The sequence below is a fragment of the Podarcis filfolensis genome (genome assembly GCF_964270895.1).
Source record: "Podarcis filfolensis genome assembly, chromosome: 6".
In the NCBI taxonomy this organism is placed as follows: Eukaryota; Metazoa; Chordata; class Lepidosauria; order Squamata; family Lacertidae; genus Podarcis; species Podarcis filfolensis.
In genome coordinates, this window is record NC_139609.1 from 3,138,379 (window position 1) to 3,165,694 (window position 27,316).

Here is a 27,316-nt window from a genome sequence, read left to right on the forward strand (position 1 = left end):
TATCTGACCAACCAAAACAGTGAGATGTACTCAGGGACACCAAAGGCAGCAATTGTTAAAATTTCCGATTACAGTTTCTTTATTTGCCATTGTCTGTCTGTGTACATATTCCCACCCCTTCAAGATAGTAGAATTGTAACAAAGAGACTAAACCCAAAGACCAGCGACTATATTTATGTTAAGTAGTGTAAGCAGCATAAAAGAATTATATTTGTGAGCCTGAAATCTTGCACTAAGCCAAGGATGAGAAACCTGTGGCCTTCCAGATGTGTTGGACTACAACTCCCATCTGTCAGCATGGGCAATGGTAAGAATGATGGGAGTTGTAGCCTTACCTGTATCTGGAGTGCCATGGCCCTTCACTAAACTGAGCATGATCCTGTTTGAGAATCTAGCACAATCATAGCCACAAGAAGAGAAATGGAAAAAGTCACAAAACAACCCTATTTATAGAGGTGAGTGATTTATACATAACTCCCTTTTCACAAATCTGAAACTTGGAGGCTCTGGAGAAAGTGAAGTCTTGAGTCCTGTGATCTTGCAAAGAGTCACCATATACCAGACAAGTGTTCTGTGGGTGGTGCAGGTGCTAACATCCAAAAGGCATTTGCCTAACAGAACTGCGCAAAAGAAGAAAGGTCACAGAGAGCACTCAGGGACACTTTATTTCATACTTGATAAAAAGCTGAGTAAATAGTTTTAACTAGTCATCTTTAAATTTGCAGTCGTTCAGTCTATGTGCAATCCAAAACACAATCCAAAACACAAATTACAGCATTCTAGAAATATATATGTGAATATATGAATATGAAAAATCCAATGGGAACATCTCCCAGTGAAATGAAAACAAGTCTCAGGAGACTGTAAATCACCTTCATTCCAATGAGGAGAAGTTCTAAGTGGAATTTGCCCATAATTTTTATATATTGTATAAGCCTGTGGATAATAATGGAGAAATATAATGATATCACCAATAACATGTGCATTATTAAATGACAAAAGTAGGATAAAAATCTAACTTTACTGAAAAGAAAGCTATCAAAACCCTAACATCTCTGTAGAAGGCTCCCCAAAAGTTGGTGATTTTGTTGGTTTGTTTTTAATTGCATCTTCCCTCCACCTGATTTGCATACCAGAAAGATTAAATACAGGATGCTGCGCAACTGCACCTTATTAGAAATTCTGGGCTTCTGCCAAGGCTTCTATGGTATGAAGTGGCTTATAACAATTTGGCTTCACAGGCACATTGTTAAAAATGTGCCTAAAAGGAGATTACTTTTTGCATTTGTTGTGGCAGCGTTGAAGAATAGCAATTCCAGCAATTCAAGGTAAGCCCCCTAAGCAGTGCCAGAGTTCTTGCTTTGGTTTCTAATGACTTCCTGTGCTATACAGGGCAATGAGGCTTTGCAAAATGGATGTTCAGTATTTTAATTGGTCTAATCAAGTCAATGGATAACTACTGATATGGCAAGGTATGAACATGCTCAAAAGGAGAGACCAATCATGTTAATCTCAGCTTTTAAAAAACACGTTTTTAAAAATACTTTTTTTGAAATTAAAAAATATTTTTAAAAGCTAAAACTAAAGCATGGTTGGTATTGAATATGGGAAACCCAGGTGCTAGAAAGAGAATGGACCACCTGGTGACATTCTACATAACTGATCATTAGGCAAATGTTTTTCTTTACATTTAACACCTATAAATGTTTAGAGAAACAGATGGCCTGCCATTTCACAAACAAAGGATCTTGAGGGTCTTCATTGATTTCACAAGATTATCGGTTCAGGTCTGAGGCCTTGAATCTGAGGTCGCTTCCAGACTATCTGAGCATTCAACCTGATTTGTTTGAATAAAGTTTGTAGGGAGGTTAGATGACACAATCTGTTTTCTGAACATTCATTTTGATTTGCTTGTGCGAAGGTTATACAATGTTTTGTCAAGCAATTGTTCTCTCATACTTTCCAAGGCATTTTCTTGTCACGTTCCTTATTGGGCTGTGGATTCTGGAAACCAGTCAACCAGTGAACTCACCTGGCAGCCTTGGACCAGAAAATCTTTTCCAGCCTAATCTGCCCCACAAATATTTGGGAGACAACACATATTTGGGAGGATTTGGGAGGGTAATATGGACTCAAAGAGGGACAGGATGAAGATGTCATAATAATTTTTTAAAATATTGGATCATTTAGAGGCATCTTGCAAGACACGTTTTGATGATGTTGAGAAGCACTTGCCTTGAGCAACCATTGGGCTCTAATTGCTTCTCTATCACAGACTGACTAAATTCTTCCTTTGATGAAGCTACTGGGCTCAACCATCCCTGATCCAGTTCTGAAATCACTGTTTTCTGCTTGGGACGGGAAAGTGACAGGGGTGTGGGAACTTGCACAGAATCCGCCATACCACAACTGATTCAGGTATTCTCCAAGTCACCCAGAATGCACTGCAATCCTGATAAAATTTCTCCCTAATGCTTATGGTTTGTTTCATCTAAACAAACCATGGGCAGTAAGCCAAGAGCAAACCTTGACTGATGCACATGGTTTGTTGCAAGAGAAACATGACAACTTAGTCTCTTGCTTCTTTCCCAGCAAGGAGAGAGAAGCAGAGGAGTACAGCAATAAGTTTTCAGTAGTGTATGCAAGCATGCTGCTTGTTCACAAATAATTAATTTGTTTTTAATTATGGCTTAAATTGATGTGTGAACCAGGTCTATACTGAGAAATCGGGGGGGGGGGCATAAAATCCTCATTCTCACGCTGTAATGGTTCTTTAGATGTTTGCCTGAGGCTAAACAATAAAAACAAATTGATTTGTTTTCTTTCTCCTAGGAAGCCTGACCCTTCAGCCATGTGCTATATTTTTATATTTTCAGCATGGAAACAATTTTTAGAAGTTATTTTTCTTACTCTTCTGAAAACAGGTTTGTCGAGCCTTTGTTTATTTCATTGTACGTCACATGCTGTCTTGTTAAGCTCTCTTTCCAGGACCCAAGAGAGCAGGCTGCTAGTTTAAACATGTTGACAAGCTCTTTATAATTTCAGAGGGAGAGAAACAGAACAGGTTCAGCCTAAGCTGTAACCATGCAGGCTGCCTCATACATCATGGGCTGGAAAATCTGCCTCTAGGGGAAGAGGAATCTTGACAGCTTGTTCTGTTATCAGCATCTCAAGGAAATGTGTGTTCCCAAAAATGGTCCCTGGGGATTAGTCAGCCTTTCCCACATAGTTCCCCACAAACAAGTGCATGTAACATCAGGGATCGCCACTGATGGATCGCATCAAAGCATGGGCTAAAACCAAGGTTGATCAATCACTCATTGTCATATCATTTCCCAGGAAAATAAGATTATTTAACCAACTTAGATTAGTTATTGCCTGGAATTTCCTTTCATGATGACCTTTTTTCTTTAAAGACTGCATCGTATGTCTTTATAATTTAGAAGAAAATAATTTGTTTATTGAGAAATTTAAGAAAACTGGGAATGATGGTTCTAGTCCAGCACTTATTTGTAGTATATGTAAAACTATTTAACTGCATTGTAATGAAATAGCCTGGTGGTGCCAGATGAAGTTGAATGACTGCTCTTGGTGAGGCAGCAGGTGGAGACTGGCTGTGCCTGATGCATATGGAGGGTGGAACAAAAGGCAAAAAAAAAGCGTGTTCTTATACCTGACTCCGAGATTTTAGCCTTTTTGCCTAGAAGACCTGGTGAATGGGGCTAAAACCCTGAAACTTTAAGTCAAGCCCTTAGAAAGGATAACTCTGTTTATTAAGGTTGCTTATACACACTTCATACATTGCAGTCATTAGTTTGCTTCCCCCTTCTGTATCCATATAGAATAATAGGACTGGATTGGTGCCTAATCCCACAGGACGTTCTACCGTGTCTGTAAAGGGACATAACTAGTGACTTACTGCTACCAGGAAAAAGACGGAGTTAGGGCTGGCTAGAATTGAGCATCTGTTCATAGGATGTCAGCACATCTTGAAATTGGAGTGAGACCAAAGACTTTCTTCATAACAGGCAAGCTGTAATAAGATATTTTCTTTGGCCAAGGCTGGTTTAAGTAGTGGAGTGGCCATGTACATTCAGTGGGAAATGGTTCTAACCTTACCTTGAAATAGAATATTAGTGACCCAATTAGGTCTGTCCTGTGGAGTCTGACCAACAATAATGTAATGAACCAAATCTTTATACAGAAAAGCAATCTATCCTCCTGCTAGAGCTGTCTAAATTTTATATTTTCTTTTCATCTTGAACTTAAAAGAGTTTGGCAGCCTGCTTTTTATTGTGCCTTCTTTTTTCTTTTTCTTTTTAGCATTTAGGATTAATTCCCCCATCTTGATAATTGCCCAGATCGCAAGAGTTTTCACAAATACGGGGCAAATGAGTCATTTAGATATCATGAACTGGTCAATGGCAGAAGGGGTTTTATTTTATTTATTTTTTAATGGGTTTTCTGCGGGAAAAGGTGAATCTGGATTAACAGTAGGGTAGTTCTCGCATGCTGTATAGCTGAGTCATTCAGGGTCTCTCCCCAGCTATGCATCCACAGGCTGGGATTGCAAGATGGTGCTTAGCACTGCTACCTGTTCTCTTCATTTGGGTTCAGATGCAATTCTATTTCCATGCAGTTCACAGAAAGCAAAAATCTAGATAGCTTATAATTAGAATACAAGTAACACTAATTTTGAGGTTAAATACCGCTTTGGCAAGCCTGCCCCCGAGAGAATGAAAAGACAAGACTTTGCTACAGGTATTTTCATCACAATTCAGAAAAGAATACTTCTGAAACATTACATATGCTCCTGCGCATGGGCTGTGTACTGGCACTGGGAATTATGTAGGTCCATTACAGTTATTATAACCTCACCAAAGCTAACGTAAGAAATGGAAGTAAATAAGAGGCCTGGGTTGCTAAAAACAAGCCACACTGTTTAGGCTGGAATGGTCAGATTTATTTACCTCTTTGCCTCCATTTCCAAGAGTTTTAGTGTGTTTTAGTAGCTGCTACTTGGGGTGGGTATTTTGAAAATGATTTAATTGCACATCCCTTCCCTCAACTCCAGCAGAACATGCTGGAGCGACATCAGTTGCTGACCGAAAAACTATCACTTTCTCTTCAGCCTTCTTCACAGTGGAGCAGGCTTTGGTGTAACTTATGATCCACCAAGCTGCATGTAGCCCACAAGAAGCTTGACAAACCTCTTGGCTTTCCTGCCTAATTCTCACATCCCCATGTCAACATATAGATAATTATCGCAAGCTGAGTTTTTATACCATCAGTTTCATGTGGCAAATGCGTGTTTGAATGCTCCCTTAATTGGCAAAGAGCTGTAATTTTCTGTCATATTCCTTGTTTGGTTTACTGAGGCATGATAAGTGCCTGCTCTCACCCAATAACAATATATCTGAATAACATTCCCTGGATGAAATTGCAGTAATAAAATGACCTAGTGGATAACAAACTTTTGACGTGGGAGTATGTGAATATGATCTCAGTGAAAGAATTAAGTAAAAAGGCACAAGAGAGCGAATGTTATTTATGTGGGCTGATGCGCATCCTTTTCCTTTCTTATCTTCCTTATATAGCTGAGTCATGCTGTATCCTCATGACTACTACAAATGACAGGATGACCTATGCAGGTCAAAACTTCTTTTCTATAGTAATAGTCCTCAACCTTTTCAGACCAGGGACCCACCCTTAGCCCAAGCAGGCAACTGGAGACCCACTTTTTATTGTCACACCATATATTTTCATGGTGGTATTGCTGCTGCTACCAACCAAAAGTCCAGTCTCAAGTCCCCAGTGGGTCCCAATGCACCAGTTCAAGACCCCACAACCTCCTTATCTTTGATTAGACACAGACACGCGATGGATAGGTGATGGGATAATAAATAGAAGTAGCATAGGTTTCAACAGTTGACATCTGTTGTATTTTAGGTAGGTGTGCCCATCTAATTACTTTTACTTTTTTTTTGTAACAGTGATATTCATGGAGAAGAACAGAAATTTCAGAAATTGTAATATGAAATCATCTGGCTCTGGAACAGCAGAGAGACCAAAACAGTGTGGGCAAGACTTTTAACAACACAGCCTTTGAACTCTAGAAGCTTAATATATATATATATATATATATATATATATATATATATATATATACACACACTGTATATATAAAGCAAAGCAACTACGCAGATGACTAGCAAACGCTGGCTACTGATAACTGGAGTAAGGAAGTAAGAACGCTGCTTGGGGTGGGAGTAGCAGTTCCCCGCACAGCTCTGCCATGTTGCTACTTTACTAATTCCTGATATATGTTGGAACGCACAAATCTGGGCAGAGAATCCTTCTCCATCAGCATGAAGATTCTCTTCTGGGCCAGGTCAAAAGTGCTCACAGATGGCTCCACCAGGTTCTTCATGGTCACAGATTTGGTGAAATGGTCAATGTTCACCTAGGTAAGAAGGAGGGGAGAAGTGATTATCTGTGGTAATCAAACCAATCCTGTTCCTTCACAGTGTTATTTAAAGCAAGGGAGCTACTAAAAATATGTTTTGCACTTGGATTTATGGCAGAACTGCCAACATGCCTCTCCCATGCAAGCTAGTCAGATGGGTGGGGTGCAAATTATAGATAGATAAATAAATAAATAAATAAATGTTTGTAACAATGGCAAACATGAAACCAGGAATATCAGAAATTAATCTGGGCCATAATGCAGTGAACATCTAGAACACAAATGCAAAAATAATTAAATATTTGAATTTATTTGCAATGTAGATTGTGAATTTTTGCTACAAATACCAGTTATGAAGCTACCTCATTCTGAGTCAGTCTTTTGGACTTTCAGATGGAGCATTTTTTGAACCCTGCCACATGAGATCCTTTTAGCAGGAGATGCCAGGAATTGAACCTGAGCATTGAGCTCTTGGCTCTTCCCTAGAATCAGTGCATGAGTCTTGGTTGTGGGCTGTATGTGGCAGATGTAAAATTTCAAAGGATACAAATTTTAATTTGAAAATGTTGGCAGAGCCTGTTGAAATTAGCAGGCTTTGAATTAGAGCAAAGTTCTACTACAACTTTAATTTACGGTAGATATTCAATTTTTAAAAAAAATTAAAGGTGTAAAAGTAGAGTTCCCAAGTATATTGCATGATGACTGGGAAGCAATGCTGTAACTGTCACTGCAACAGCAAATCATTATGATATACAGTCAGGGGATAGTTTAGAGAATTGTCTCGTGGTTTGGGGGATAATATCGTGAGATCATTCCACCAGAGACAACTGTTAGCATACAGCAAATTTATGAACTTCTTTCAATGCAAATAACTGACCTCTTTGGGACCCTCACTTTGGATAAATTCCTCATAGATCTTCTTGGCCTTTTCAGCCATTTTAGCAGGCACTTTGATTTTCTTATAGTCTTCACAAGCAATCCAGAACTCAATGTTCTCTTCGCTGAACTCAGATTGGAGGAAGGTCCTGAAGCTAGCAAGACCGTCTGTGCAGGGAAAAATTGGGGAAAGGTCATCATTTAAAATAATGGATTCACCATAATCCTTTCTGTCAGGGAACTGCCATCGGAACTAGAGGAGGAGGCAAGGCTCCACAGCAATGCTGGAGAAGGGCCAAGCAGGGAGAGAGGCAGGTCTCCGGCTGGGGAAGAAAATCAGCGTAACACCAGGGATAGAGGGGGGCCGATGGGGGAAGCGGAGAGGAGGCTCCAGGACTCCTCGCAGGAGACCAGCGAGGAGAGCACGGGTCCTCCGCTGCCCACACCCACCCTGCGCAGAAGACTTCCGCGCAGGGAGAGTAGGCAGCGACTTGGCGTCAAAGAACTTCTTTGCTGGAAGAGGTTCAAGAAACGCCCACTGACGGATGCTGCTAGCGACTGAACAGCCACGGAGAGAATGGCTGTCCAGCGAGAAACGGTTTAACCAGGCAACCTAGCCCAGAGCGGCGGTAACTTACGCATGAGCAACCCCTAAAACCATTACACTTTCAAATAAGAGAGAACATTGGCTTCTGACATGGAAAATGCAGGTTCCCCTATTCAACATCTGTATCGCTTTTCTTCCATCGTACCTACAAATTGTATCAGAACGATGTATTTCTACCCCAACTTCTTATTCCAGTTCCATTTTTTCTTGTTTGAATCTATCACATAATAATAAGTAGTTTTTGGAGGAGGATAATGTAGCAGGATTCTAGCAAGCCATACTAAGGGACTATTAGACACAGAAGCTCCAGTTCACATGAAGGCAGGCTATATGGGAGAGGGAGGAATTTGTTGTGCTCCTTATGAATGGAGACAATGGCATTTAAATCACTATGTCCTTAGAGTCTAATTGCTCTAACTAACTTGTGGCTGCAATTCAACTTCTGCACATGTCACATGCCTATGAATTGCTTGAAGCATACTGGGTTTTCCCCTCTGTCATATTGCCTTACTACCAACAGCTTTATTACCTGTATATCTGGATTCCTCCATGTCTCTAGTTTGTGGCACAGTACCATTCAGTTTTCATCCAAAGCCCTTGTGTAGTGTCATTATTACTAAATACTTATGATTGCACTTCTACCTTCTCATTCCCAAGGAATGATTTAACCTGCTCACACCCACAACCTGCAAGGACTCTAACTTTGCTAGAATAGGTGCTCCCAGTAGTGGGAGATCCCACAGCAAACTCACATGGATTTTGCAGGAGTTTCTCCAGAGAGTTGCGCCACAGCCAAGCCTCCTCTGGTGATGGTCTGAAAAGATGAGAGGGGGAGATATTTAGGCACACCCATTAAAGTCAGTGAAAACAGTCACTGGTAAAATATCGCAGAAAGAATTTGTCGGTGTTTGAAGGCATCACAGTGGAGAAGGATTGAGAATAATCACTTAGCATTTTGACTTTATTCTTGTTCAAAGCACTTCACACACATAATTTAACTACAGCCCTGGAAGGAAGATTGATGTTATCCTCCCTATACGACATATGAGCAGACTGATGCGCAGATGAGTAGTGACTCGCATAAGTTCAGCAACTGAGTTTATGCCAGAAGGGAGAGTCATACTAAGGACTTATTGGTTTGTAGCTCATGGTTCAACTAGATGAGACAATGGAGAACCTAGCTAACATCTCCGTTTGTTTGTTTGTTTGTTTGTTTGTTTGTTTGTTTGTTTACGTATGTAAAAAACAGACCTGGGGAACGAGATTTGGAATTAGGTAAAACCTATGGGTGCACAGACTCCATACTTCCTCAGGCTCCAGGTTTGAGTGATGCTGCAAACTTGAGGTACCAACTCCCATCCATCTCAGCCAGCATGGCCAACAGGGACAATGGAGTCGTACAGATTCCCCACCACTGGCAGCTATACATCCTGACTTTCCTGGACATATCTGGAGTACTGCAGTCAGAAGCAGTATTCCAGTATTCCAGGCAGAAATCGCTAAAAGGTCCAGGAAAATCCGGACATATGGCATGTCAGCAGTGTTTTTGGCGATCTTCCTTAAAAATAGCTCAAAAACTTCTTTTTTTGTGAATTTGCCCAAAAAGCTCAACAACTTTCAAAAACAAAGCTTAACTTTCCGTCCAGATTTTCACAGTTTGAAATATGGCAACCCTAAATTAAGCTGCTTTAAACTGGTCCTGTTATCTTTCTCTCCCAAGGTCATTCTGCCTATAAGAACAGGCCCAAAAGAGCCTGGTTTCACTTTCTCTTTCTCCTTCTTGGTTGTCTCTACTTCATTCCTTTGCGGTAATCTGTATACAGTATAGTATATTTAAGTGCTAAGTTTTTAGTCTTATTGTCATAGCTGTCAAATTTTCCCTTTTCTTGGGAGGAATCCCAAGAAATTCGGAATAAGGGAATTTCCCTTAAAAATGGGAAACGTTGACAGCTATGCTTATTGTAAGTGTAAGTTAAGGTTTTGCTGCAACTTGATTTGTGACTGTTATGCTCATTTGCCTTCAGTAAATAATACTGGATGAAGCTGGTTGTGTCTGAATCTTTTTTGGAACCCTGCATCGAGTTTAAACATTCTTACTCTGCTAACTATTTGTTGTGACTTGCTCTGGATCGTTATGGAGCAAAACCATGACAATCACACCATACATTTTCCCTCTCGTGGCAGACAGTGTGCTGGAGTGAGGCTTGGGGAAAGGCACTTTATGATCCCACATTCTATGAGCGAGGGAGAAGGAATTCCACATGGGGTAGCAGTATTGGGCCATAGCCCTGTCTTGAGTATAACACACAGTTCCTCCCTGAGGCCTTGAAGTACCATGCAGGGGCTCCTACACTGCTTCCAATGTTCCATTTTTAACATCTCCAGTTTATTTTGTGTGGAACTAGGCAGAAACAGTCTGGAGCAGAGTGGGGAATGATCCATCTCCATCCGTATCCCTTGAGTATTCATTCATTCATTCTCAAAAGTTCTCTGAAGGCTGAACTCTTTCCCCTGCTCTGGCTGTGGCTTTGGGGTCTGCTTCTGTCCCTCCCAGAGATCCAACATCAGTTCCCACGCCCTCCTAAGGGATGTAGTCAATGACCCCCTTTGTCTCAGGCAATACATGCCAGAGGGTTCTCACAGCAATGAAATGGATAATAATGATCTGATTTTACTCTTCATAGATAATAATGATCTGATTTTACCCTTCAGGGCTTGAAATTAAGAGTTTATCGACACTTCTTATTGTCTCACTGCTTTCCCCTGGAGGAAACCACACTTTAGCACTCAATTGGAGCAAATATTGTGTTTATTCTGATTTAAAGCTAAAGAGCAGGTTTTCCCCGGCAAAGGGAAAACCGATCAAATCTGTGCTTTCTGGGCACCGGACAAGCGGAAGTGTGGACAAGCCCTCAGTGATTAGTTTAAGACAAAAGCCACATCGGCCATGTATGGGGGGGAGGGGTGTGGATGCAAGCTGGCAACATCACTCAAGAGGGAGGGAGAAGAAGAGAAGCGAGGCCACTGTGGCATAAACCTGCCTGGTTCTGAGAGGTGGTGCATATCTATTTCAAGGCAAACAACCATCAGTGTGGTTGGTCCATGAATGGAGAGCTGGAGGCTGGACAGGGATCTGGGAATCCCAGACCAAATAAATATGAGTTCTGGGTTGCCACTTCTGCCATGGATTAAATGTGTAGCCTGGGCAAATAAGTCAGTCAGTTACATTCTCTCTCCTCCCTGCTTTTTCCTGTCTTTCTCAGCTTCAGTTCCCCATATGTAAAATTAAAATGTTGGCAAGCACCTTATAGTCAGCATAGTAGTATACTTGTAAAGCACTCTTAATTGTATAAAGGTAAATACTGTTAGGCCTCCCACCAGGGTGTACACAGATGTAATCAAGCTGCATTATCCCTGGTTTTGTCAGATACACAAATTTCCCTGTAGGACTGAGCTCATAAAGACACCTCCTCACATTCACTTTTCAGGTTTTTTAAAAAATGAAGTGTGTATTTTTTCTATATAAAGGTAGCAAAGAAACACCAAGATGCATAAACTTGCAAGATGCTTGAAAAAAATATTTATTAAAAAAGATAAACAGCATTGTCCGGTGTGTGGAGGAGGGCAGAGGAAATCATGGCTATTTGGAGTGAAAGTAGCCTAATTTCAGGAGTGGAAGAAGGTGGGAGGGAGAGGGAACACAACTCCTGTTTGTACAGATGTCTCTATGTACATCTTAAGGCAGCCCTGTTCAAGGAAGTTTTTAATGTGTGACATTTTAGTGCATTTTTGGTCTCTGTGGAAGCCGCCCAAAGTGACTGGGGAAACCCAGCCAGATGGGCGGGGTACAAATAATAAATTATTATTATTATTATCTATGCTTCTCCAGAGCAAGAGAGTTTGCAAATTTCACTCCTGTCCATCCACAGAACTCGCCCAGACTTCAAGCAGGGCACCCCATAACAATCTCTGTCAACATCCCACTGGGAAAATTGGGAAAAGAGGGAAGCATTTGCTGGGCCTGTGGAGACCACTGCAGCCCCCACTCACACTGAAGGACACATTCAGGAGTTAACGCAGCATCCAAAGAAAATGGCAGGTAGCTTTTATGCAGAACACCCTTCACATTCAGCTTGAGAAGGCAGCTGGGCATTGCATGCCAACTGGTGGAGACAAGAGCTTGTTGAAGGACCCTGCATGTAGGTGACAAGGAGATTGTATGAAGTGAAGCACTCCATCCACCCAACCCCCAAGAAGATTCAGATGAATGTGCCTTTTGATTTTTCCTTCAGAAAGCACATGCTTCCCCCAAGGCTTGAGATGGTGAAATCCTGATCTTAACTGTTTATTTGATTGCAGTGTAAAGTCATGAGGGCCCTTGGAAACAGCCCTGTGGGACTGCTGGCTAAGACTTACCAATTCAGACTGCAATCCTATATAATACTTCTCTGAGGGCAATCCCAGTAGAATTCAGTGGGTCTTACTTCTGAGTAATGTGGGTTCTTTGGCATGAACCCACACTAGAAATTATGGCAGCAATTCTGAGCCACAGAATTTAGGGTTAGGTGTTACATATTAATAAAACTTCAAAAAAAAACTTGCATAGGGAGAGTATGAGGAAAGACAGAGGTACACAACTATTTTCCCAGCAGAAAAGCAACTGTGGGTTCACCCACACTTTATGCCCCTGCTGCTTTTCCTTGGAAAACCCACTCTTTGATGATAAATCAGAATCAACAAAGAGCTGGTTTTAAAGAGGAAAGCTCTGGGGCAAACAAAAACAAACAAAAACCCCCATGCTCAGACAGGGAGCTCTAAAGAGTAGACCTCTGCCTGGAAAGAGAAGAGCAAAAGTTAAGTGTGGCTAAGCCCTAGTCTTAGGACAACAGCAGTGCTGAAGTATTCACCACGTCTTTGCAAGCAAGGAGGCTGGGAAGAAAACCAGAACAACTGGGCAAGACTTCCTAGCACCCCTGCCAGGTTCCATGGGCACCAGCTGCCAATGTATGATAGCAGGGACCATCCACTGATAAATCTTCTCTCTCTCTCTCTCTCTCTCTCTCTCTCACACACACACACACACACCAAATTGCCAACCCCCCAAAATGCAGCTTCCACACACTAGCAGTGACTGCAGAGAAATGATGGGTGATTTTTATCTAACTGGTTTTTCACAGTAAGAAGAAATCCAAATAAAATGTAAAAAAAAGTATAAGTTGACATTTTGATGTTGTGTGAATGCTGCATAGGGGCAGTTCTGATTCCACAATAGACCTCCATCTGGAAGCACCCTAAGGCTCCATTCTGATCTGGAGAGATAAGCTTCTGCTTCCCACGCGCTGCCTTCACAGTGAGAATCGGGCTCCCCGGACAGCTGCAGAAAAACAAGCTATGCAGCTGCCTGTCTGTGTCTGTGTATTTAAACATGCATCTACTTTGGCAGTAATTAATGGTGGGGGGGGGGTTCTGCATGATTCACAAAATCAGAAATTAAAAATAGCAAATAGTAAAAATAAGCAAACTTTTATTCCAGTAGGAATAATAGAAAACAGAATGCTTTCCTCCTTCCAGAAACTCAGAGGAGCCGCTGGCTGACAAGATGAGACTGCTGTTCCCATTATCGGGACTAGATGAAGCACATCGCCTAATTTGTTCTTAATGACTTTGAAAAGGAAAAGTGCACAATCTATCTAATTTCTGTCTCTAATGATTGTTCAAACTAGGCCAATAACAGCCATGCAGATCACAATGCAATCTTCAGATCAGTCTATCTGCAGAACCTTCGTTAGAAGTAATTGGAAACAGATTCAGGGCCAAAAAGCCAATATACAGTAGTTTCCCTTCTCCCACTGAGGCCACCCTTCTCCTTAACAAAAGCAGATGCTACTGGGGTTCATTTTGTTCCAATTCCTGGAACTGATTTATCTTCAGTACACATGGGAGACTGTTTTCCTTTAGATAAAACTGACAGTGATTAATGCTGTGGATCTGCAGGCAGCAATGCCACCAGGGTTCCAAGGCGAGCATAAATGGAGCCGTCCACAACCAAGATGCCTCCCAGCAGTTGATACCATTAACTATGGTTTTTCTTTGCACACTTCCTATAAAACTCTTATTCTTCTAAACCTGCTAATATACATCTGAAGTTTTATTCACTGACAGGGGATCAATATATCGACTCACAGCCCTTTGACAAGCTATGAAAGCCATGGGATCAACTTTCAAGCTGATTTTATTTCCCCTTTTGTAAAATGAAGTTTAATTCCCTCATATATCACAGGGGCATTTAATTTCCTGTTTAAACACTTATTTCTAAGCCCTGTTAATGCCTGTATTAATGTGCAGTGTCATCAGGATTCTGGTGACAGACAGCTCTACCTCTGTTTTCCACATATAAATCCCAGGAAGGCTGTGGAACTCCTGGACAGGTGTCTAGAGGATGTTTTGGGACTAAGATGAAGAAAGAGGTACTAAGTCTTCAGTTGCTCCTGGGTGGAGTTGTGTTCTGAAAGTCCACGTTTACAGCTTTGGGCAGGGTTCCTCCAGGGTTAGTATTGTCTGTGGAACACAGAGCCAGGTATGCTTTCACCAGTCCATGCAACTACGCCAGTTGTTTCCTACATGGGGAAAGCTGATCTAGTCTTGGTTATGCAAGCAGCTGTTACATTCAGACTAGACTATGGCAACGCACTCAGAATGTGGAGCTTCTGTTGAAAATGACTTGGAAACTTCAACTTGTACAGTACAAGTTGTAAGACCTATTGCAGTCGTTAAGAGTCATCAACAGGCTCATCACAGCTATCTGCCAACCACCCATTCCCACCACCCTTCTGAGTAGTACCCCTCCCCACCTTCTCACTATATAGAAGGATCTGGCAACTTCTGTTTCAGTGTATCTGAAGAAGTGTGCATGCACACGAAAGCTCATACCAAGAACTAACTTAGTTGGTCTTTAAGGTGCTACTGGAAGAATTTATTTATTTATTTTTTTTTTTTTACTATGGCAGACCAACACAGCTACCTATCTGTAACTTGTACAGTACAGAAAGAGTTTGCTCATTGTGGCTTGGTGGTCAGAACATGTTACACTGACTCTGTACCAGTTGCGCTGATTTCTGGCCCCAGTTCCCAAGCTGACCATACATAATTTGAGACCACATTGCATGAGACCACCTGTGCCTGTACAAACCTGCCTGTGCCTTCAGTTCGGCACGGGAGACCCAGATGGTTGGCCTGCCTAAGATTGGTTGAAGGACAGGGACTTTTCAGTGGTGGCTCGACTCTGGAATTCCCTCTCAAGGGGTATATAGTTGGCTTGACCCCTTCAGTCTTGTTGTTGCAAAATGCTTTGAAGATCTATTTGCTCCAAGTGACTTTTCAGTCATGTGCTTTCACTGGATGTACTGCTAACTGGCTGCTGTGGTTTGTGCTATTTGATGCTGACTTGTTTTATTTGAAAATGTTGCTTACCTTTGGATTCTGTCATTTTAAAAGTTTAACATTATACTGTTTCAGCTGAACTCCACCTTGAGAAATCTTTGGAAAGGTGGCCTATAACTGCTTTAAACAAACAGACAAACCCACTGTCGTAAGTGAAGTGAAAACATGTGTTGTTACTGCCTGAACTGCCTTTCCCACTATATGTGGTAGTGAGAGGGAGGTAAGAGTCAGTGTAGCATTATGGCCGAAATGGTGGATTTAGGCCAGAAAACTCCAGATTCAAATCCTTGCTGGGCCTTGAACTTCAACTGGATTTGTCCCACTGGCTTAGATCTAATGCCCTGGGCCTGGCTCTATAGAAAGGGAGGAAGCCAGTGCTGGGTAGCAAAGAGACCAAAGTAGCCTTTTCTCTTTCTCCGTTTCTCCCTTGTCTTTCTGCCACCCACTTTTCTTTCTCTCTCTTTCCCTCCCTGTTCATCAGCCTGCTGGAAAAGACCAATTCACTGGTGCCAGAAGCTTCCAGAAACCTTCTCCCCAGGCTTGCTACTTGTTCCATCACTTTGTCAATTTTGGCTACCCCCTGTTTTCCCCTCTCCTGGCCTCCACCTATCCCTTCAGGCTGAACTCATCCTCATGAAATTAAGCACGCTTTGGGAAATTGCAGTCAAACATAGCTATGCAGGAGTGCTAGTTAGTAAATGAAGGGGTTAACACCACAGAGTTAGATTCCTAGACTCAGCTAGATCATACTTCCTCTTTGCTGAAGAGGGAGGAAGTGAAGCCTTCTGTTCCTGTTTCCTTTCTGCAATATGTAACTAACCAAGGAAGACATGTCTAAGCTTTGCTCCAAGCTTAGAGCATGTGTTTGAAGCTCTCATTCTGTATTTTCCTAGAGTATTCTGCCTGTGTTCTCCTTGCTGCTGCTTGGATAAATGCATGAATCTGACCTTTGGAACATTTTGTAAGTAAAACTTTTTAAACTTACTTAACACTGTGTGGTCTGTTCATTTGTAAGAAGGGTAGAGAGAGGGGAATGCTCTGCAAGCAGACTAAACATGATACGAAGAAGGTCTATACACTTTCCTCTGACTTCCTAGGCACTACCCTCTGACTTTCCCACTACCTCATGACTTTGGCCCCACATTTCTGAGAGTTCAAAGAGGCTGACAAGGGTATTATAATGAGTAATAAGCTTCAAATGTTTTGCAAAAGTTCACCCAACCACACTTTCAAAAGTAACATTGCTAGAAAATGGCCTTCAGCAAAATGGAAAAACGAAAACAGCAGAAAACAGGGTCACAGAGTGGACCAATTATTATATCCTTACTTCTGGACCTTTGCTGGCTTTTCCGGCTTCTCTGGGTAAGGGATAATCAAGTCAATAGCCGAGTCAGGCTTCTGGAGCAGCGTGCCCAACTTCGTCTTGATCTCCTTGGCTCTGGAGGGAGAGAGATATATAAATATGGATATATGTAAGTGTAGCTGACATCGTATTCAATAAATGCTAGTCTGAGACAGTTGAATACATTTGTCGTAACTTATGAGAGGTAGTTCTTCAAGTTGCTTCTACATTTGTTCGATTCAGTGGCAAAGAGCAGATTTTCCCAGGGAAAGTGACAGGGCAAATGGAAAACCACTCTGACCTGTGCCTAGAAATCACAGGACAAGCAGGAAATCTCTTGGATCCGCGCTGTCTAGGCATGGGGCAAGGGGAAGGGTGGACGAGCCCGCAGTTGAAGTGACTTTAAACCATTCCTCCTCACCTTATTCTGATTGCATAGACATCTCCCCTTTTACCCTGGGTATCATCCAATCTACTGGCCACATTCACACCATGCCTTTAAAAGACTCTTACTCCATTTTAATAGTTGTATCTTCCCCCAAAGAAAAGTTTTGGAAGAAGAAGAGTTTGGATTTGATATCCCGCTTTATCACTCCCTAAGGAGTCTCAAAGCGGCCAACAATCTCCTTTCCCTTCCTCCCCCACAACAAACACTGTGAGGTGAGTGAGGCTGAGAGACTTCAAAGAAGTGTGACTAGCCCAAGGTCACCCAGCAGCTGCATGTGGAGGAGCGGAGATGCGAACCCGGTTCACCAGATTACGAGTCCACTGCTCTTAACCACTACACCACACTGGCTCTCAAAGAGTCCTGGGAAGTGTAGTTTTGTAAGGGTGCTGGAAATTGTACCATGGTGAGAGGGGTCTCCTAACTACTCCCTTACATTTCCCTCCTACCACTACCTAGAAGTAGAAGGTGGTTTCTGCACATGCTGTAGAGGGAAGTGAGGGGCAGATGGGGCTCGTCCACTTGAGAAGGCAGCCCATCTAGGAGAAGGAATACTCTGATCCTAAACCTCCACTGCCCTGTGGAATATCTACATGAGGGGAAAAAGGCTAAGGAGTAAACCCTACACAAATTCATAGTGGAGTCCCTAAGGCCGGTGGATGACATCTTGTGCGCCTCCTTCCAGCAACTCCTGCAGCTAAGCTGGTGCCAAATATATTGCTCTCCTTTCCTTTCAGCCACATCAGCAAGCCTGAGAGGGGGGTCTTGTTGTCTGGGCAGCCTAGGACCCCCATACGCACTGCTCAGGCTTGTGCCCTGCAGAGGCCACTTGGGTGCTGCTAATGCAGCGGTTTGACCTCACTCCTGGAGGTGCCCTCCATCATTGTCTCTCGAGATGGACAGGTGCCAACAATTACTACTTGTGGCAGTAGGAAGTTATTTTCCACAATGTATTTTTGCAATCATTCATATATATATATATATATATATATATATATATATATATATATATCACCATTAAAGCTGAATGTTGGGAGATTCAGGACAACAAAAGAAAGAAATTTCTTTTCACAGCACATACTGTAAGTAAACCATGCCACTCGCTTCAGCAAGATGTCATGTCACCCATGTCAACAGCTTTAAAAGGGGATTAGATAGATTCCTGGAGCAGCAGCAGCAACAACAACAAAGGCTATTGATAGTTATAGCTACTAATCATGGTGGCTTTATACTATTTCCAGGCTATCTCTGTATGCCAGTTCCTGGGGAGCCTGAGCACCCCATGTCATGCTTGCAGGTTTCCCAAAGGCATCTGGTTGGTCACTGTAGGATATAAGATACTATATTAACATTTATTTATTTATTTATGTTTGTTTGTTTGTTTATGCCCCGCCCATCTGGCTAGCCACTCTGGGCGGCTTCCAACAAAATATTAAAATACAGTGGTCTGTTAAACATTAAAAGCTTCCCTAAACAGGGCTGCCTTCAGTGAGTGAGATGGGCTTTTGGTACCACTGAGCTGGGCTCTTCTTTTATTCCTACAGGGAGCGCAGGATGCCCATGGAGGCTACCCTATTTATCCTCACAACAGCCCTATGCAGCAGATGGAGAGAGGCTATGACTGAGCCAAACTTCCCCAGTGAGCTCCATAGAAAGCAGGAATGAAACCCGTATCTCCCTGGTTTGTGAAAAGCACACTAGACACGGCACCACAATGATTCTGCGATCTTTAGAGCTCAGGCAATGGATGAGGGTGGGCAAGGGAACCAATGGGAGAATGGGGAAGGGGCTGTAAGCGGCTGTATCCTGTATTGGTGGCTCAAGTAATTTGAAAGCCTCATTAATTTAAAAGTATATCAAATGACACAGTGTCAGGGGCTGCCTGGCCTGCTTTGCCACCTGATGCAAAATATGAAAGTGCCATCATATGTGCCCGGCCCCCACCTCCACGCCAAAGCCTTGTTTCACATGGCTGTGGCTTTGGGTGAGACCTCGTGAGCAGTCCAGGAGATTTTGCAGGGCTCTTGCGATATCTCACTGAAAGCCACCACACCACTTCTCCAGTGGCGATGGCTGTGTTGTGCCCAATCCACAAAGCCCAAAGTGGACTGCTTCCTATTGCCTTATTAAAAGGCCGTCCCTGCACAGTGTTCTTTCCTTTCCTTTTCCTTTCTTTCCATTTTTCTCTTTCTTTTCCTTTCTCCATAGGCAGGAAATCTCAAGAGTTATGAAGACTGACCGTTATGTTCTTGGCTTTTTGGACCCTGGAGTCAAAATCTTACTCATCCATCTCTTTGGAGGACGTCAACAGATGCTAAGGCTATTTCCATAATCAGCAGTTCCAAGAAATGTATTCACTTGACCTGGGAAAAGCCTTTTTCACAGGCCAAAGGGTGGCTAAGTCCCCATGCTCTCTTTTGACCGAGGTGTCTCTTGAGTAAGGATACTCTCATTAGAAATGCAGACTGAGAGTGGATGCAAACGGAACACCCCACCCCCAATATGAGAAAAAATACTCTGTATTCTGGGAGTCCCTGAGCCTAGAAATAAACACAAGCACACTAGTTGCTTTAGAAACTTCAAAGAAAATATACTTTTTGGTATGCAAGGTTTTAGCATGCAAGAATAGCAGTTTCTTCTGACTTTTTTTGAATATATTTTATGGTTGTGCTGGACGAAGGGAGGTCCTTGCAGGCTCATCCTCTCAAAACAAAGGAAAAACTGCTTTGAATCTTCCAATGGGTAACTAAAGCCTGTTTAAATTCTGGACAAATTTCACCAGAAGTGGTTTTCCCTTTCACCAAAGTTTCTTAAGCAATATTATTTGCTTATCCTCAGGTTATCAAATGAATCTCCTATATCAAAGCAAAGACCTCTTGGATAAACAGAACTCCTCTGCAATTAATGCAGATTAAAAACCATAAGCAGCAGAAGCTCTGAAAACTTATTTGGAATGACAGAGCTTAGGGATGTTGCCTTCCTGTGCTTCTGACATCTACTGATACCGCACACAACTGAGTGTACAAAGAAGCATGGACTCAGACGGGTACATTTCCTGCTGGCCCATCCCCAGAAAGTTAGCCAAGGAGATTGCACCCAGTTTGGGTCCTGTTCTATCTGCACAGCAGTTGCTCAGTCAGTTTTATAAATAACTATTTTATAAATAAGTATTGTCCTATCTCTATGCCAGGAAAGGCTGCACCTGCTGAATTTCTGCTTAGATCAGAACTCACTGGCAATCCGCATCTCAGGTGACAACAGGACCACAGCCCAAAAGTCATGTGGGAGCAAGCCAGACGGGATGGGAGCGAGAGGCAAGGAGCATTATTAGGTCAAACAAGCAAGCAGATTCTAGACACAGTAACCCCTGTACAGAAGGACAGTGAGCGGGTGCTCAGTCCAGCAATGTCTTCTCATGAGGGTGGGGGGGGACTCCAGCCTGTGGGCCAAACCTGGCCTGCCAGGGATTCAAATTTGGCCCACGAAGTCTTTTACCCAAAGCATACCCTCCTGCCCCAACCCTACATCAGGTGTGGGGCAGGTAGAGATGTGGCTGCCTGAATGCAATGGGACTAGGCCCAATTCCCAGGAGAAGGCCAAACTAAACATGAGGTTAATTGCAAGAATGCAGTAAAGATACACACAAAGTTTAAGTGACTGCTGTGACGTGGTAGAAGCAGGATTAGGATTCTGGTGGATGTGGAGGAGGGTTCGGCTGTTTCAGCCGCCACAGTCCTGATGAAGCAACAATTAGCCTTATCAGCAGGAGGCAGTAATGGATCATGTCCCCTCCCAAGCTGTAAGCCATGTTTTCATCTATGTTCAATATTTATGCTGTGCTCAATAACAAAAGTTATTTGAGTAGTTTATGATCCTTCTTTCCCACCTGCATTTAACTTAAAAACAAGCATCTCAGTGTCTTGTCATTATTTGGCACTGTGGCACTGCAATTAATTCTGTGTGTGCTAGACACTTCTAAATTCCTGGAACCAGTAAGTGTTAGAATTTAATCAAAGGCTTCTAATTCCAGGAAATTGCTAGACCACTGTAAGCCCTGGATTCAGCAAAGTGTTAAAATCTAATCAAACCCCTGGGTGTTAAACTGAGTGATACTGCATTAATCCCTCAATTTAGCAAGTGTTAAAAGTGTTAATTAAGCCAGGCTAGCCTGCAGGTTGACAAGCCATTAGGACAAAGCACAAAGAGACTTTGCGTGGGACAGCAAATAGGTGGGGCCCCTCCCTCAACAGATAAAGCCCGGGTTTGGAGAGTGGGGAGCTATGTGAGCTAGAGAGAGGAGTTTTGTGATCAAGAAACAAAGCAGCGAATAGGAGAGGCAGAGCAATGTTTGAGAGCAGTGGTGGAGGTCTGTCTGAATCCAAGGCTGCCGCTATGGGAGAAGCAAGATGCTGTGAACCCCTCCATCGTAGGTTCAGGTTGTATATATGTGTAAATCAACCATATGTGATAAAGACACCACTGTCTCCATTGTGCCCATTCCCAAAAGGAAACATGAACCCTGTGTCAGTGTGCCTGGGGTGGCATGTCACAATGCATTTACCCCAGGGGAGGAACTCGGACCTTATTTTGGTACACAGCCTGTGGAACAAGTAACAATGGCTGAAGCTGGCAACTCGTGAGAGTCTGAGTCTTGCATGCCCCCTTTCTCACACCATCCAGCTCAGTCACAGAAATAAGATTAACAGTTTATTGTAAATCAGCAATGCTAAGTTGGTACTGCTGCACACATGATGAAATAACTATTAAGTGTCCAGACAAAAACCAAACGGTAAAAGAAGAAAATGTGGTTGTCAAAACAAATCATATCTAGTTGTATTACCAAGGGTCCAGTTTTTCCAAAAGCAACTATGGAAAAAATCCATTAAAACATAAAAAGAAATCAATTAATCCTATCCCATGATCAGGAAGAGATCAAAAAGGAGGTGTGTTTGTTTGGCTCTGCAAAATAAAATGGCATTCACAATAAAGGGAATTGTTGGCTTATTCACCATTTTGAGGTTGTATTTGCACCAGCTGGTTTCCTGGGACATATTCTAGGAAGCGCTGGTGCCTTTCCCTTTCCGCTCGTGTTGAAATTGCCTATGGCCAGGGCTTTTTTCAGCCAGAACTCACCGGATCTCAGTTCCGACTCCTCTCAGGTGGGCACCATTGCCATTCTAAGAGAACAAGGGAGGTGTTCATGGTGAGTCTAGAAAAATAGCACAGGCCACAGCTACTAACACTTGTGGGCTTTGTGAAATAATCTTTCTCCTGACAGGGATTTGAGTGACCAGTACAGTGGTGCCTCGGGTTACAGATGCTTCAGGTTACAGACTCGGCTAACCCAGAAATATTACCTCGGACTAAGAACTTTGCTTCAGGATGAGAACAGAAATCACACGGCAGCAGCGGGAGGCCCCATTAGCTAAAGTGGTGCTTCAGGTTAAGAACAGTTTCAGGTTAAGAACGGACCTCCGGAATGAATTAAGTTCTTAACCTGAGGTACACTTTAGTGTAAAATGTTAGAAAGGAGATGTATATGTACAAGCAGCAGATCCCAAAGTCATTTAGACCGTTCCCACAAAAAAAAAAAAAAAAAATCAAGAGGGGTTTTTTTTCCTTTTAAGTTGGGACCTCTGTGGTTTTTCATTGGTTAAGTCTTCATGTTCTCATATTATCTTTGGCTTGCTATTCTGTTTCATCAGATGAAAACCAGGCTTTTTCTCTGATGGATAGTTCTTGTCTTGTGTCTTTCCACACAGATTTGGGCCCCTGCCCTTGCTGTTTTATTCTTTGATCACGATACCTCTGTTGTCACGGCCTGTGGCTAATAAAACTCATGGACAGCACCCATTTGTTTTCTTTCATCACATCACCAGGCACACCGAAGCATTGCGCCCAGAGATGCTGTCAAGCAAAGCTGGAATTGAAGGATGGCGGACACAGCAAAGCAGCAGGTGTTGACGCAGAGCAGGTGTGGGACGGGCACAGGAGAGAAGCCAGGATTCGGCTCAAGCAACAGGAACATTTGGCCATAAGGGCAGCTCACTGACATGGCAAACTGGGTTTTGGGCTATGTGACTTCACACTGCCGGTTAGGGTTTCCACATTTTAGTACTGCATTCTCCCGGAGCCCAAGCCAGAATCTTTTTCCTCTGGCAGCTGATCAACAAGCAGGAGTCATCGCCTGTTCCTCTGCTTTTCTTTTCTTTTTCAAAGGAAGAATAAGCTACATGTGCCTGAGCACATTATGTTTATCACAATTCATCAGAGAAATGCTGGAGGGTTTGCTGCTACCCAATGGAAGCAATTGTTCTCCTCATGCAACCTGTCCCGTCCCCCGTCTGCTGCTGCCCTAATCTTCCAGCTTATCTCACTCACACATTTACACTCTTTTCTTTCTGAATTCCTTGTCTCTGCCAGCCCTTTAGCAAGATCAAAAGAGTAGTTAAACTCAGGACCGCAATACTGTCTCTTCCCATATGAACTGAGACCATCACCTGAGGCCCTTCTTTGTGTGCCTCCTCCATGAGATGTCCAAAGGGCGGCAACATGAGAATGGGCCTTTTTTGTGGTGGCTCCCCACTTACGCTCTCCCAGAGAGGCTCGCCTGGCACCTTCATTCTACATCTTTAGGTGCCCGGCAAAAACATTCCTCTTCAACAGGGCCTTTGACCTTTAACTATCTATGGCCTTTCAGAAGTGGGTGTGATGTTTCTTACGTACTGGGGTTTTTCCTGCCCCGCTTAGTTTTAATGCATTTAAATGGGTTTTGCTTGCTTGTTTGTTTTTGTTGGTTGGTTACAAATTGTTTTGAGTTGCCTTGGGCAAGATAAAGTGACAAACAAATTTAATAAATATTACTACGACGAGAAGTCAGTCCCGTTTCGCAAAGATTGATGCAAATGTTAATTAAAAACATGCTGTTTGCCGATCCACTTCATTTCATTTCTTCCTATTGAGCAAGGCTCAGGGATGACTGATTAAAAGTTTTTTATTCCTTATTGAAGACCGTTTCTAAATTGCCATATTGTCACTTCTAGCTCCTGTGAATTGTAGAAGCAGTCGGGGGGGTGGGGGGTGCAGGACTTTTCATTGCTGATTTCCTCCTCTTTAATCTTTTCATTTTCACACAGTGAAATAACACTAATGCTATATAAAAAAATAAAAATTTAAAAATAAACGGAAGATTTCTACACTACCAAGGAAAATAAATGATCAGTCTGTGGCAGTTACTGAAAAGTTCAAACAGTAAAAAAAAAAAAGGCAAATATAATCAGTAGCCCGCCCACCCCCAGTCATGTTTTACAGAAAACAAGCTGAACTAGCTAACAGGATGCTTTTAATTAAAGACACAGGAGCCCTGGAAACTCTCAATGCCACTTTGCCTGGCCACACTTGAGAAGGTAGTGCTGTAATTGTTTTCAGACAACCTCCATCCCCTGCTCAACAATCACATATGAAATAGAGGTAGAAAGATAACACAGAAAATGCTGAAATGCAAGATTGTAATGTAATCTGAATGCTCTATAAAAAGTGAAAGAATGGCAAACTGAAGAAAAGTGTGTGCATGAGGATGCAGCTTCTGCCTCCTCCTTTCACTCCCCCCCCATGTTGTCGTCCGTGTTTTTTCCGCCATCTTTGTTTCTCACCACTTTCTCTCCTTTGTTCCTCTCGCTGGGCGTCCCCTCCTGCCTGATGAACCGCAGGCCCAGTGCAACACAAGAAAGGGTCAGCACTGCCATGAAGAATTTGTCATAGGGGAGGTGTGTAAATAAGTGCTGTTGAAAAGTCAAAAGCTGTGTTTTGCTAGGAATGATTGCTAAGGTGTCCAAAGTCTCAAGAAAAAGCTACAGAATTAGTTTACTGTCTTCCGTATTATGTAGAGCTGCTTTCCCATGTAGTACCTTCTTTTAAAAAACCCATTGACACCCAACAAATCCTGAAAGGTATGCACTTTTACTAAGAAATCCAAGCTAGCACCAGCAGTACATGACAAACCCAAGAAGGGGCTGCACACGGCATGCTTACTGATTGCCCTCCCCCTACAATCCAAATATAGCTTGACCCCACTCCTGAGTAATAAAAAACACGGACATCCTGGGTTTAAAGAATGACCAGTAGCCCATTGCCTTGCTTGTGGTGACAAGCTAGAAACAAGAGAGTCACTACTAAATAAGAAGACCTGCAACAAAATGTTGCAGTGTGGTGTGCACTCTCTGCTCAGCCCTCCAGGCAGTCAGAATGTCAGCTTTTTTCAAAATACTCCATTCCACGCGCTCTCAGAAAGAGGAGAGAGATATTTCTATTTCCACTCCCACCAACATACACCTAGCAGGGTTGTTTAGGGTTTGGTTTTGTTGTTTTGCTTCATTAGGTGTCCCGCTTCTGCAAAAAAACAAAAAACCCCAGCCCTCAGATACTTCTCCCTTGTGTAGGGATGGTGCCATTTTGGCTACATAAGGATCTACTTGTGCTGCAATTCTACCATGTCTACTCAGAAGTAAGTCCCGTTAATTTGATGGGGCTCACTCCCAGGTAAGTGAGGTTGACTGCAGCTTTAGCTATGAACATATAGAATCCTTAGCGCTTAGAATACTGAAAGAACTTCATCCATGATTGCACTAATCTTTATGATGACCTGTGGAAGCAGTATCAGGCTGACTGCAGGTACAATTCCTGTGCAGAAATTATCTGTTTAGCTGGGCTTGATGGTTTGGATTCACCCAGAGGGGTAAACTCCTGGAAAAGGAAACCTTGTAAGCAAGCAGCAAATCTAGAAACCTTCAGGCCTCCAAAGTGTTTCATCAAGAGACAAAGGCGCTTCTTTGCTTTTGTTTTAAGTTAGGATCTCTACAGTTATTATCAGCTGCTTATAAAATAAATGTTTATACCGTTATCTCATCTGTTATTTGGTTTAATGGAAATCCTAATATATTTATGTCAGTATTGTTATCCTGATATTTCAGATGGCCAACTGAGGCTTGGAGCACATTATCATTCAGCTCATGCCTTAGGGCTAAATTAAAAACAGGCCATGTGCAGAATGGGACCTGTATCAAATCCATATAAAGTAGAATGTGTGTGTGTGTAAAGGAGAATTAAAATGCATTAAAGATGAACAGAGTAAGAGCTGAGCCTTTTCCCCACCCACAGTCCCTCTCAAGAAAACTCCTTTTAAGACATTTTTTTCCTCCCAGTATGGGTTTAAAAATGGAAATAAATCCTACTGGGATAAAAACAAGTTTTTAAAAGGTAGTTTGGGTGGGGAATCAGAAACGGCGGAGAACTCAGCTCACTCTCCTCATTCTTGCTTTGCCTTAACAGAACCTTCTATGGCATTCTTCAAAATAACAGTTTACCTCTATAAATCCAAAATTTAATTAGCTTTCTGGTTCCATACATGCATAATAGAAAACAAATTAACTCAATGAATTATAATTATAATTATAATTATAAGGTGTTCAGCCACCTTATTTCTTGACTGTGTTGATGAAACTCATTTTATACCATCCTGACACCACCTGGCACTTCTCCTGCACAATCTGCACTGAAATGAATGAGAGCAGGAGAACATCCTAACGTGCTAGGGATATATTTTCTGTCTTCGATGTACGCTAACTCTCCTTCTGAGAAAAGGCTGCTGTGTTCCTTTTCAGCCCATCAACCCATTAATTTTCCTGTTTAAAGAGACAAACTGGTTCTCTCACCTCTCCAGACATGTGTGGGGCAAGGCAGCTAGTCCTTTGCACATCTTGCCGTGTGGTTATTGTGTCCTTGATGCCAAGAAGATTGTGTGTGAAGGGAGGCTGAGACTCCGTCTGGAACGCGGCAGCCAGCTTCCTTTCAGAAATATATAGAGGCTGCCTTGAATCCCAGCCAGCCCCTTTGGCCAATCACGTCCCATGTGGTGATTCTGAGCGAAGGAGCATTAGCCGGACAGGCACAGACCTCCTCAGGAGGCAAAGAGGGGACCTTCCTTTTTGCATTTCCCAAGTTAGCTGCTGTTGACTCAAGACTGCTTAAGCAAGCATGGACAGCATTTAACCTTGCAAATTATGGACAACCCAGTCCTTCTCCGAATCTGTGGGGCAAAGTCAGTAAAATCCTGAAGGATTTATTTACAGTTCCAATATAATA

The 27,316-nt window shown here is 42.6% G+C and overlaps 1 protein-coding gene across 1 annotated transcript; it reads right to left on the minus strand.

Annotated features, from left to right (window-relative positions):
• Positions 1–647: 647 nt before the first annotated feature.
• Positions 648–27,190, minus strand: LOC310765877 (regulator of G-protein signaling 5-like). The gene is made up of 5 exons (XM_083621499.1): positions 26,887–27,190; positions 16,717–16,827; positions 8,702–8,763; positions 7,344–7,510; positions 648–6,463 (listed from the first exon to the last, which is right to left on the minus strand). The coding sequence occupies exons 1-5, from the start codon at positions 26,928–26,930 to the stop codon at positions 6,302–6,304; spliced, it is 546 nt and encodes a 181-aa protein (XP_083477625.1). The 5' UTR covers positions 26,931–27,190; the 3' UTR covers positions 648–6,301.
• Positions 27,191–27,316: the final 126 nt, after the last annotated feature.